The sequence below is a fragment of the Cetorhinus maximus genome, chromosome 5 (assembly GCF_964194155.1).
Source record: "Cetorhinus maximus chromosome 5, sCetMax3.hap1.1, whole genome shotgun sequence".
NCBI lineage: Eukaryota > Metazoa > Chordata > Chondrichthyes > Lamniformes > Cetorhinidae > Cetorhinus > Cetorhinus maximus.
Genome location: NC_135883.1, coordinates 66,857,509 through 66,870,827, shown reverse-complemented (window position 1 = coordinate 66,870,827; position 13,319 = coordinate 66,857,509). Strand labels below are relative to the sequence as shown.

Below are 13,319 nucleotides of genomic sequence, written 5' to 3'. Positions count from 1 at the left end.
ATGGATGAAGGGTCATCGGCTGAAGCCAGTCGAGGTCATCTGCTTCGGCACCAGTTTTAAAAGTAGCATCAAAGCCTTGAACTTGGACTGTAACTGACCAGTAGTCTGGATTAAGACTATCCACTCCCCCTAGGAACTCTGTAGGGTCGTCATTTTCTGGGCTTTCCATTTCTGGGAAGGAATGTGTTTCATAAATATTAGCTGTTCTGTTACTTCAACTGAAATTGCTGGATTTGCAGAAATGTTTGAAATGTCCAGTTTTGCCAGACTGGAAGCATTCCGCGACCTCTGCTGGCCATTCTTGGTGCCTATGCTAGGTTTTCACACCAGGCCACAAGCATCTCAAAATGGCTGCCAGTGTGGCGTTTCCCACCTTTTCATTTGCTTTGGCAGCTTTCATATAGGTGGGGCTGCTGCCCATGGGCCTACCCAATCCAAGGGGTCATATGAAGCTTTGCTGTCGCCCGGAATTACAGAATGAGTAAACGCCCTAGCTTGGCCACCTTGTATGCTAGGCTACTTGAGCCAAAGTAAGATCATCTTTGGTCTGCAGAAAGTCAGAGAGTCTTTCACCCGGACATCCATAACTATGAGATCACAGATTAATTCGTCCTTCTGCGCTCTGTATCCGCAGGAACTAGCTAGGTGATAATAGGTCAGTTAGGAATAATTCAATCGCTTCCCCAGGTCATGGCGAGTGCTGGTTAAAATGTGCTCATTCAATTCCTAAATTTTGCTTTGGGCTAAAATAGGTGTCAAAGACCTTAATAACGTAGTCAAAGTCTGTGGTGAGCTCTGTCACGAAACTATAATATTTTTCATAGGGCAGAATTTCACCCATGTTGGGCAGGCTCGGTGGGGGCGGGTGGGGGCGGTCAGGAAGCTGACCACTGCCCACGGTTGGGGCCGGAAGGCGATTTCACCCCGGCGGGCCAATTGAAACCCGCCCAGCATGAAACATGAGCTTCAGCACTCAGCACTGCCTGTGCGGGCAGGTTGGGGAGGGGGGTGGGAGTGCGAGCGGGGTGAGTACGAACTTCGTGCATGCACACAAGTGCCATTTGCAAATCTCCCTGAGGCGACGAACAGATTTAAAAAATAAATAAAGTTGTTATAAATGTTATAAAACATGTCCCCTCATTTGACTCTGTCACATGAGCAGGGGCATGTTATTAATGAAAAAATACGGTTTTTATTTTATTTTTATTTGCTTTTGGAAACCTCATCCTGCCCGTGGTTTCAAAAACAGTGCAAAGGCCACTTGGCCTTTTCGTCTGCCCACCAATGATAAGGTTGGATGGGCAGTGAAAAATTTCTTTTAATTAGCATTTTAATGGCCTTACTGGGCCTTTTAATTATCGGCGGGCACGCTGCCGAATCCGGCACGTGCCTGCTGACCAAAATATTGCGTGAGCGCGCAATGACGTTGGGATGCTCGCCCGACAGCATCATGCATCATTTTATGCTCGGTTGGGTTAGGCATGCGCCCACCCGCTGAGCTAAGAATTTTACCCATAACATTATTGTGAAATATTGTAAAGTAGGTTAATGTCTGTGTGTGTGTCTGTGTGTGTGTGGTTCTTTGTGTGCTGATTCAATTAAATTAGAGATGGATAGTCTGCAAGGTTGAAATTATCAAAAGAGTTAGATGTAAAGGGGCATTTGAAATGTTAATGAGTGAGCGAGGGTAAAGTCAGAAGATAGGGTGTGAATGAAATTTGCACTTTTAGATGAGGGGGAAAGTTGTTGGATTTTCAGAGACATGATAAGGTTTTTACGACTGACAAGATAAAAAGGGCAAGGTTATTCCATTGATTTTTCCCAAAAGTGCTGCCGATAATGACAACATAAAAGATTTTTGTATTATGGAAAAAAAGTAAATTCATGGCATGGGGGAATGATGGGATTTACAAATCAAAGGCGAGATATATTTAAGGACGGATGGAAGGCTGTGTGGGATGTGGCTGAAAGGTATGTAGTCTGAAACAGACTTGGGGAAAAGCCTCCAGCCACTTTGCAGAAGTCTGCTGTTCCAGTAACCAAAGTTGTGTTAAAAGCCTTTGAAATTCCACTGTCGAGTGAGTGCTGTGGTATTCTTGCTGGATTGTCTCTATAAATTTAAAATCTATTTTGGGTTGTTGCCTTAAAGGGGGCATGTAGCTGGGAGCCTGATTAATTAGGAATTTTGGGAATTGTTATAATATTAAGTAACTGTGTAACTGTAATCTTGTGTATGTGTTTTAGTCTTTTCTTTTGTTAATAAATGTTTTAATTCAATTTTTTAAATCTCTAAAGGTGCTAGTGGACTCATTACTTCTGAATTCAGTGCACAAACCTTCTCGTAATAAATAAAAATTGCAAAACCATTGTGATAGTGTGGCCAAGTTTCCCTTATGGATTTGGTCAGCCTGGCAAATACCACCTGTCATTTCATGACAACTCCTACACACTCTGCCTTCAAAGAACCTCATCTGCTACTGGACCAACTGCATAAGGAAAGGAACTAACTTGAAGCTTTTTAAACTAAAATTCGATCAATCAGGAGGGGGAGGGGGGGGGGGGCGCGACAGGCTCTGGTGGGGCACTGTAAATACAAAATAAACACAAAAACCTGAAAGGGAGCTTACAAAATCAAATCAACCTGTCATTTCTGGGAGTGATGATGCACTCCAGCCCCTATGGTGCCCATCAATCCTGGAAGGCCTCTAGCATACCTTCCTGGCCATGAACATAGCTGCAGTAGAGGGGCAGACAGTTGGGTCGGATGGCCCCACTTGACCGCCCGCTGCCAGGCCCAGGCTTACCAGGAGGCCCTCCTCCCTCCCCACAACTGTTCCCAGCCCCCCACACCGGGAGGCCTCTTAGTGGCTATGTGTTGAAGAAAATGAACACAATAGGAAGAACCTTCCCCGAGCAGCAATAGGCAGAATCTCGCTAGTTGGACTGGGGGAGAGGCAGAGGGCAGTTTTCTTTTACATTTTATTGCTTTCAATGCCAGAGGGTTCATAGCAAACATCAGTGAACTGCTAGATTCCCTGATATATCACATAACTAACCCGCAGCACAAGTTCTGTCCACGTTTACATGCTGCCTGCTCCTGTGTCGCCTTTCTGATGTTCCACAGGTTGTGGTTGCTGTTTGGATAAAAAACTATATTATTGGTTTTCCAGTTAAAAGCTGCAGTGCCATCTAAGAATCCAGCTATGTTCATAAACTGTGCTTCAAAGCATCATTCAATTGAACTGTAATTCTAGCTCTGTTCCGAGTAATTAATGGAAGTCAGCAAACTGATGGGTAAAAACAGGAATTATATCCTTTTATCAGGCTTTAGGGGGTGGGGGAGGGGCGTGCGCTGGAAGTTCCCACCTAATTTAGGGCTCTGGCCACGCCTGCTCACCACTTTGTCCAAGAGGCTACACTTCTACTGAGGTGTGGTCCAGATGTCACAGCGGCATCATTGTTGGCGTGCCATAGGGGTGCACGACTTGCTGGGAGATGTTTGCGGAGGCTTTGGGGGCAGCATGTGAAGACTGAACTCCTTTATCAGCGGTCCTGCACGCTGGGAACGGGGAGCTGTCACATCCCCGTGTTGCATTCACTGAACTGAGGAGCAGTACCATCCCCCGCCCCCCAGTGTCAGCATTCTCAGGGGTCCCAAAGCAGCCAAGTCTGGTATGAAGGTGCAGCGCAGAGCACCAGGGCGAATGTGCCGCCCCGCCTTGACTACAATGTCACACTGACTTGGGATCAGCAGAGAGCACTGAAGCCTCATGTCTCGCCTGGCAGTATAAACAGCCCGGTGTTCGCACAACGCCAATTAAACACTGCATTTCCCAAACTAAAAGCTCAGCACGGGTATTGTCATTTACTGATAGAAATAGTCCGTAGAATTACCCGGCAGAGGGAAATACATATATATATATAAAACTCTCAACCTTCAGTCCCAGAAGAGTGCAGGCCAATGATTATTTTGAAATAAATGAACCACTTGACAAAATTGCTGTAACATTACAAGCAGCCGGCGTGTGAAATAAGAGGAAAGTTGAAAAGTTGACATTGCAAAGATTTCAGGCGTCAGAGATCAGAGTCAAGTGACAGAGCTGATGGGTTGAGTGTTGGGGAGGAGGAGGTGGTGCAGAGAGCGCCAGCTAGAGACAGCTTGAAGCCGGTGCAGGGAGTGCAGTGCAGAGGGAGAGAGCAGCTTCCAGTCAGTAACTCACACAGTGAGGGGCAGTAGCACACTCACCACTGCTGCTCCACTCTTAAACACTGGCCACACAGCACACCAGAAGAACCGCGGTGAGTGGCTTCTTTTCGGCCGGAGGAGTAAGAGGGGAGAGTAACAGCTGCCGCGCTTGTTGCTAAAGCTTCATCTAAACCAAAATCCGACCAAAGTGGAATTGCCTGCAGAGGCGACATGAACACATTACCTGCCTGGTGCTGCTGACAGCTAACTCCAGGAGCTGCCCGGGACTTCATGAAAGAAAAGGGGCAACTGTTGGCAAGAACAAAGTTATAAAGGGAGGAACAAAAAAAAACCCACCATCAAAAACGCATTTATTAAACGAAAAGAGACAACTGCAATGAACAAACTACAGGCTTTCTCTAAAGTCACCGCTGGACTGCTGTGGATCTGTTGTGTGTTCCTGGGAAGCGCCGAGGGGAATTTTGCCGATCACCACGTCCACTCCAGCTTCATCTACAGGCGATTGCGAAACCACGAGAGGAGGGAGATACAGAGGGAGATCCTGTCCATCTTAGGGCTGCCTCACCGGCCCAGGCCCTTCTCGGTGGGGAAGCACAGCTCGTCGGCCCCTCTCTTCATGCTCGACCTGTACAACGCGATGTCGAACGACCAGGAGACGGAGCGAGGAGCGGTCCGGGGCTCCCTGCCTTACCGAGCCACTCTCACCACACAGAGTCCGCCCCTCGCCAGCCTGCACGATACCAACTTCCTCAACGATGCCGACATGGTCATGAGCTTCGTGAACCTGGGTAAGCAGTCACTTCCCATTGGAGTGAGTATCCCTCTCCCCATGATGGGGTCAGCCCTGGAAACACTCAGTTTGTACTCTCGCAGCATACGTTGGTTTTCTAACTCAAATTCTGTTCTTAAAGCGTTAAATAAGGAGTATAAACTTTATTGTCTTGTTTTTATGCAATATCTTTGTAAGCTTAGATTCTGTTCTGTGCCTCAGGTAATGAATGGAGTTCATCTATCTATCTATCTATCTATCTATCTATCTATCTATCTATCTATCTATCTATCTATCTATCTATCTATCTATCTATCTGCTGCCTATCTATCTGTCTATCTATTTGTCTATCTGCTGCCTATCTATCTATCTATCTATCTATCTATCTATCTATCTATCTATCTATCTATCTATCTATCTATCTATTTATCTATCTATCTATCTATCTGCTGCCTATCTATCTGTCTATCTATTTGTCTATCTGCTGCCTATCTATCTATCTATCTATCTATCTATCTATCTATCTATCTATCTATCTATCTATCTATCTATCTATCTATCTGCTGCCTATCTATCTATCTATCTATCTATCTATCTATCTATCTATCTATCTATCTATCTATCTATCTATCTATCTATCTATCTATCTATCTATCTATCTACTGTCTTATCTCGCTCTCCCTCCCCAAAGTGAGAGGAAATTTATTTCCATTTTTGTTGATTAAACGATTTCCGCAAAAGTTACCGATTGCAAAGTGCATCCATCCGACAAAGGAACACGTACTTGAAAGTGAACGAGCATTCCGCGAAAGTGCATGTCGCGGCCGCAGAGATTGTTGTGGGAATCTACAACCTTTCTCAATCGTTGTTAGTGTAAACGTTTTCCAGAGTTTCAACCCTGCCGGCTCCACTTCTCTCAATCCAGCTTTAATAAGCACAGGTTGGAGTGATAGCGTTACTTACAGAAAAGAGCATCCAATAAAATGCTTCGCATGGTGTGGGGAAACCTGCGCTTTATTTTAATTTTAGAAAGCACCGCGATAACAAACGGCGCTAAATCTTTCAAAAATAATGGCAAGGTCCGAGTGAAAAAGGATCTGAGACGAAAATCCGGTCAGAAGCGGCCACATTGAAGGATAAACCTGCGCCAAACCTCTTTGCAAATGGAAGTTTAATGGCCTGACATAAATAGAGTTACTGGTGTGTATATTTACACAGAAAGCATTCGCCGGTATCCTAAATTGATCTGGTTGAAGTTATGGTTCTTGTCAAAGCAAGTTGTGATAACGGTGATCCAACTTTAACAGATGTCTTTAGATGAGAAAAATGTGATCTTTCTTTTAAAAGTCCTTTTCTTTGTTAACTCGCGAGTGATGTCATTTGATTCTTGGCAATTTATAAATGTCTATCCTGGGACCATGCTCGGCGTGCGACGCTGTCATTGTCTCGGCTCGATTGCAAAGGGGATCAAAGGAGGATGGCTGCAGACCCGGTTAGCAGATGGCTAACACAGCACCGTATCGTTTCCCCTTTGTTTCCAAGAGGCTTAAACACTCCTTCCTCCCTCTACATTTCGCTCTGCCCGAAACGCAGACCACCACGCTTATGGCACCGGCCACCAGTCAGCCCCACAGTAATGCTTCACAGAAGTTGCGGGAATAGTCCAAGGTGGACACATACTTCAGAAAGAAAATGTACTTTGGGGAATCTGGAGCGCTACTCTGCGTTTCTGTGCAATAATGAATTGGAGTTAAGTTGCCAGAAATCAAGTTTGATCTAATCTTTAGCTCTCTTTGAAACGGCGGTCTTTACATTACTGAAGCCGGCTGTGCATTCCCAGCTCGTGTGTATATTATATTACAGAAATAACTTGGCATGAAGTCGCTATTTTCTGTGGCAACATCTGTAGGAGTATCTTGTCTAAACAATCCAGTTCAATTAGCAAGTTCACTACCAGCAATATTTTTATAAACCTACTGTTCAGTAAACTATTTTCACATTAGAATGCCTTCACTCAGCTGCCTAGGAATAACTGAAGACACTTGTTTTAGTTGCAGTCTGCTTATAACTGATGAGTCAACCACATGCCGATTTACAATGCGCTTCAGTTTGTTTTGTGAACGTCTGCCTTCGTAATTTGGCATTTAAAGGTGCTAGATTAGTTTAAATTAAAACAGTTTGCTAGGTGTCAATTATGAAGCGTGGATAAAGGCTCCCCAGGAGGTTTCGAGTCACCCTTGACTGTTTCAATCCTTTCTAATTATTTCCCATGAATTCTCGGGCACTGCCAGCAAGTGAAGTGAAGTTTAATTTTGTTGCTGTTTCATTTGGCCTGGGGCTAAAAGAGGTTAGCCTTTGTACCTCTGCAGGTGTAAGGAGCATCAGACATTCTTTATTGTCACTCCTTATAACTCAGAGTATCGGATTTTACAAAGACTAATAGTTCAATGGCGCTTGGTAAGAAATGATTATACCCTGAATATTGAAGCTCCTGCAACAATTCCTAATTCTCACGGAAATTAAAGAAGAAATTAAAACCTATAATTATTTGAGAGTTTTGAAATAGAGCACTGAAGTAAGCATGGACTGCGTTTAATATTTATTGGAGGATCGTGTTCCAGTGTATTTATTTTCGCATTGAATTACATTGACTGTACAGTACAGAAACAGGCCAATCGGCCCAGCTAGCCTTTGCTGGCTTTTCTGCTCCATTGGAGCTTCCCCCTACCCTTCCTCATGAAGCTCCAATAGCATAACCTCCTATTCGGCCCCCTTCCCATATTTATTTAGCTTCCATTTAAATCTATGTAACTGACCTCATTCACTCCCTGTGCTAGCCAGTTCCACAATTTCACCACTCTCTGGGTAAAGAGGTTTCTTCTGAATTTATTATCTGATTTCTTGGTGACTTGATACATTGATTACCTTTCGTTTTGCTCTTTCCCGCAAACAAAACCACACTCTCTATGTCTGTTCTGTCAAAGCCTTTCATAAAACCCCTGTTTGTGCCTTTAAAATGATAGAATGATGCAATCTTTGTGAAATGTTGATGGTGTTTACAATCTTAAGAAAGTGATTTACTTGAACATCAAACTCCCTAGTAACATGGCAAAAAGTAAAATTACATTTAGTTGACTAACAACAGTATTAAGACCTCTCATTTTATATGTAGTTAATTACACTGTTGGATGGTGCATTGGACAGTTCCTTAATACTGTAAGGGAGTGCATAATTGGTTTCCAGTTTCATCACTGGAGGCATAAAATAAGAAACACTTGTTTAGCTTGTTTTTGCCCCAGTTGGAAATATAAATTGCGACAGTTTCAAGACAAGCTATTTGTTTAGTAATACATTCATTTACATAACCAAATGTAATGCTTTAAAAGTTTGCATTTGAATGAATGTTGATGAAATGAATTGTTAACACAGCATGCAACTTGTCATGAAACATGCCTATATAAGTAATAAAGTCGACCGGGACTGTTACTTCAAAACATCCGAATTGTTACATCGAAAATTGTTATTTTCTATTAAGAACCCGATAAATATCAGGAAAGGACTATTTGGTAAGGTAGTTGAATTTGATTATTAGAAATTGCCCTTAAGCCAGAACTTATACACTGGAGAACAGGTAATCCTGTCATCTGTCTGAATGTTGGTAACTTTTTGTAGTTGTTTGCATGTATATATAGATAAACCATTTAACAGTTACTGAAGCCACCCATATAATTATTTTAACAGAGATTAAGAATTCAATTTTCTAAAGTGCTGATTCTGGGACTAAGCATGTTTTGTTATGAGTGCTCTGTTATATCTTCAGTTTCTACAGAAATATTATTGCTATTACAGAAGTCCGAAGGCCAGTATTGATTGAGTAATTATTAAGCCAACTATGGCTGTGATATTAAACCTCCCTTGAAGAATGGAAGGACATTGGGATGTGCTGTTAAACCTTTAAAACTGTGAAAGCAATGCCAACCCAAGGGGTTAAGGCAGCAGGTGGTTCACTGTGCCAATGCATTGTCTTGGAAAGGTCAGATGCTTCATTGTAATATTTAAATCTGGTTCCCACTGAACAATTAGGAGCCCAATTTCAATTTAACTGCTGCTGGTAATCTCCCCTCCCGACCCCTGACCTGCAGCCTGCCCTGCCATTGTGGCCAGCTGACCCTGCCTTCACCTACACCTACTAAATCCTGTTTTGCAGTCCAGCCTCTTAGCAATTGCTGGGATGGAACTTGAGGATCTCTGGTTTTGACCTCCTGCAATTGTTTTTCCCACCTGACTGCTGGGTGAGAAATGGAAGAAAACATTATAATGAGGTTCCAACAGTTAAATTTGTCAGGACCTCAGTGTCTCTGGCCTTGCCCGGCACCATCAAGCTCCCCAACTATCCCCGTCTCCCCAGAAATATCAGGCCTTATGAATCCATACAATTTAGTTACAGAGATTTTCTTTTCCCTCTCATTTTTGTCTGTTACCATTGGCAATCACATCCCCATCCACACCAAATATCACAATGCTACAATCAGAACTCTTGCAACTATAATAAATGCTATTTCCAAATATTGTGACAAGCAGTACACATTAAGTTTACAACTAACTAACTACTGAATGATGTTTAGTCCCTAATCATGAAATAAGTGAAGTCATCTATATTTTATGTAACATTGGAGCCCTTTATTTAGCCTCTAAGCCTGATTATTGCTTTAGCTTCTGGGAATATGGCCTAGAAATTCATTGAGGTTGCACCCATTTTACATATGGCAAGCAACATATGTGCACACGTTCCAAACTGGAAGTGCACTACCTGCTGCACTGCTAAAAGCAGCTGTATAAGTGTTCAGAACCTGTGGCAAAACAGGCATTAGACCCTTTACCTATCTAAATAGGGGGCTTAAAGCCTGTTTCAGGACCTCTTCCAAAAATTGGGCAGCCCTGAATAGTGCCAATGCTGTTGCTTTTGGGATCATTATGCCTGCATGTGACCTAATTAGTAATCCTTAGAGGGCCAAAATGTAAGTTTTAAAAGTAATAGTTATCTGAATGAGAGGAGCAGCCCTGCTAGTATCTTGGCCAATATTTGTCCCTGACCTGACATCACTGAAACAAATTATCTGGCCATTATTACATTGCAGTTTGTGGGAACTTGCTAAGTGCAAATTGGCTGTTGCACTTCCGGTGTTATAATAGTGACTTCACTTCCAAAGTGCTTCATTGTGTTATGATCCCCTAGTGACTGATAATGTTTAAAAAGAAATTGAAACTTACAGTTAATAGCTGAAAAAGATTTCACATTTTAAGATTTTTACTGTCATAAATGCCAAAAAACACTATTAACTAAACATTACTTCTGTAGACAACTGATACTTTAAACCACAGAATGGAATGTTCCTCTTTTATACCTATCACACATTGCACTCTCCACAGAATTACAATCTTTGTGGCAAATAGTCCAGTCACTTCCAGCTTCCAATTGGCTTACCTACATCTCTTCAGCTCTGAAGAAGAGTCATATGGACTCAAAATGTTGATTCTGTTTCTCTCTCCACAGGTGCTGCCAGACCTGGCGAGTTTTTCCAGCATTTCTTGTTTTTGTTCCAATGGATTTACGTTTTCCTGTTTCACCAAGTAATAACTTTCAATGACCATCTCCAGGCACTTCCCTTTGTTTTTGGAGAGTTTCCCAAATCCACTACCACCAGTAAAGCCCGCTCTGATGATTCTTCTTCCCCCAGCCACACCAGGACGAATCTCCTGGATTCCTTAGATGGCTATGGAATGTGGCTATTCGACTAGAGACCATCTCCTTCCTGCATCTGGCTTCAATAGCTCACAAAGAACCTTCAGCCTTTTCTCTCTGCTGACCACATCAACTGCTCTTCTTATCCCCTCTCTCTTACTCTTCTGCCCAAAAGCTGAAGCCAGCAAATCTATTTATTGTAAGCACAGCTGCCATTGTTCCCAGGTGTAAGAACTTCATATCTTGCTCAGCCAGGTCCTTGACTAAGCTAGACTTGTTGTCAGACCTAATTTGGAATAGTCACATGACTCCCTGCACTTTACCCTAGACTTAAGGACACAGTCCAAAACATCATAATCTTAAAAACCTCACAATTGGCTCTAGAGCCCCTTGGGGCATCCTGAGGGTAGGGAAGGCATTATATAAATGCAAGTCTTCTTTCACATCTTTACTACCATTGTTCTAAATTCAAACCAGCACAATAACAAGGCTATGGCTTCATTGCAAGAAACATATATGTTTAAAACAGATATTTTTCATATATTTATTCAATGTTGCAGTGATATAACTATATCACTGGAGACTAGCAGATCAAAGCTAAAATGTGTTCTTCTTGCATTCTTCTCTGTTCTTTCATTAGTGACAGCAGCATGTTTAAATAATTGGAATAATGTTTCTGCTAAAATAATGAACAGAAAAATTCCAGGTTGATTCCTTCAGCTTCAACATTGTCTGTAGAATGTTTTTGCTGAACACTGAAGACTCCGAGGCCAGGCCACAAGAATCTTTGTGTTGTTATTGATAGAGCCAAGAGTCCTCCTGCCTCTTTGCTACTGCACCAGCAAGCGTCTCTTCAGTTCTGCAGCCATTGAATCAGACTCCATTTTCCCACCAATCCAGGGCTGCTTTTTGGCCAGTCTCGCCAGAGAGATAACTGCCTTTTCCACCTCCTCTGTGTCTCCGCCTGCCAGGAATATGGATCCAGGGATGGTGGGGAGTGCACTGTAGCAGCAGATGTCTAGTCAACAGGTCACTAATCAGCTTCTTCCACCTGACTGTAGCCATTACATTGAGCATGGGAGAAAGTTATGACATTGCAAGTTTCTTGCCTTCCCAGTTCTGGTCTGGTCAACCTTGGGACAAACATCAAGGCCCACAATGCCTCTACAACCTTCTCAAACATGAGAGCTTGAATGTTGGGGACAAGCTCAGCTGTTCCTGCCTTTCCTCTACTTTATTCAAATAGGCCTCCAAATCCTCACCTGAGAGGTTAACTGGCTTTCTCCTGGTCTTCTCTTGTCAATCAGTCACCTGTGAGAGGAGAGAAATCGAGGCAGTTTAGACTCTCAAGAGAACAGTTTCAGTAAATGCATTAACCAAGTTATAGGACAGAAAGTTGGGTGCTGCTGATCTTGCACTCGCTCTGATGGGGAGCATTATGAATTCCAATTTTCATAGCCCTTCACTATTGCACCTTGAGGCTCTATTGATTCTGCCTCAATTGTATTTGAACCATGCTGGAATACGACGCAGAATTACCCCTATTCTTAAATTCCAGTGTATTCAAATGAGACTGGGGGGATACTTGGGTGCACTGTGTCCAGAGAGGGAGCTTCAGGCCAAGTGTGCAAGTTTCTGTTCCTTCCATTTGAAGTTTCTTCCATGTGTTCTTTTCCATTCTGTTTCCAATCACTTGTTGATATTGGCTACCAGTTTATTTTTGAACATTCAATGCCAGCTCGGTTTTCCAACTTGAGCATCCACTGGTCCTTTGGTTCATTGACTAACTTTTTTCTTGCTGGCACCCCCTTTAAAACAGTGTCATTTTGATACTTGATTTTTTAATGTTGAATGCAATCTTCCAAGAAGTTTAAAAAAGGCGGGGTACTGATAACCAAATAGATTCATGTCAATCCTTTTCTCTTTGCAATGTCTGCAAACTTTACAATAATCTAGCACAAATTAATTATCACTTGGAACATACAAACACACAAATTAGGAGCAAGAGTAGGCCATTCGGCCCTTTGAGCCTGCTCCATCATTGAATAAGATCATGGCTGATCTGATTGTGGCCTCAACTCCAGAGTCCTGCCTACCCCCGTTATCCTTTGACTCCCTTGTTAGTCAAGAATCTAGCCACCTCTGCTTTAAAAATATTCAATGACCCTGCCTCCCCTGCTCCTTGGGGAAGAGAGTTCCAAAGACTCGTGACCCTCTGAGAGAAAAAAAAATGTTCTCATCTCCATTTTAAATGGGAGACCCCTTATTTTTAAACTGTGTCCCCTAGTTTTAGATTCTCCCACAGGGCGAAACATCCTTTCAGCATCCATCCTGTCAAGTCCCCTTGGGATCTTATATGTTTCAATAAGATCACCTCTCATTCTTCTAAACTCCAATGGATACAGGTCCAACTCGAAACGTTAACTGTGTTCCTCTCTGCAGATGCTGTCAGACCTACTGAGTTTTTCCAGGTATTTTTGTTTTTGTTTCGGATTTCCAGCATCCGCAGTTTTTTGCTTTTACCAACATGTGTCAGATGGATCAAATCTAAACGGCCCAGAAAGAAGACATTCATTCTATAATGTGCTGTTTAACTTTGA

At 42.8% G+C, this 13,319-nt stretch overlaps 1 protein-coding gene across 1 annotated transcript in view; it reads left to right on the top strand.

The window, feature by feature from the left end:
- The first annotated feature begins 4,446 nt into the window (after window positions 1-4,446).
- The window catches only part of bmp5 (bone morphogenetic protein 5), a 195,413-nt gene continuing 186,540 nt past the window's right edge, over window positions 4,447-13,319 (top strand). Inside the window, exon 1 of the mRNA XM_078541934.1 lies at window positions 4,447-4,995. Coding sequence (XP_078398060.1) covers window positions 4,584-4,995 — 412 coding nt within the window. The 5' untranslated portion in view covers window positions 4,447-4,583. The remainder of the gene's footprint in view (window positions 4,996-13,319) is intronic.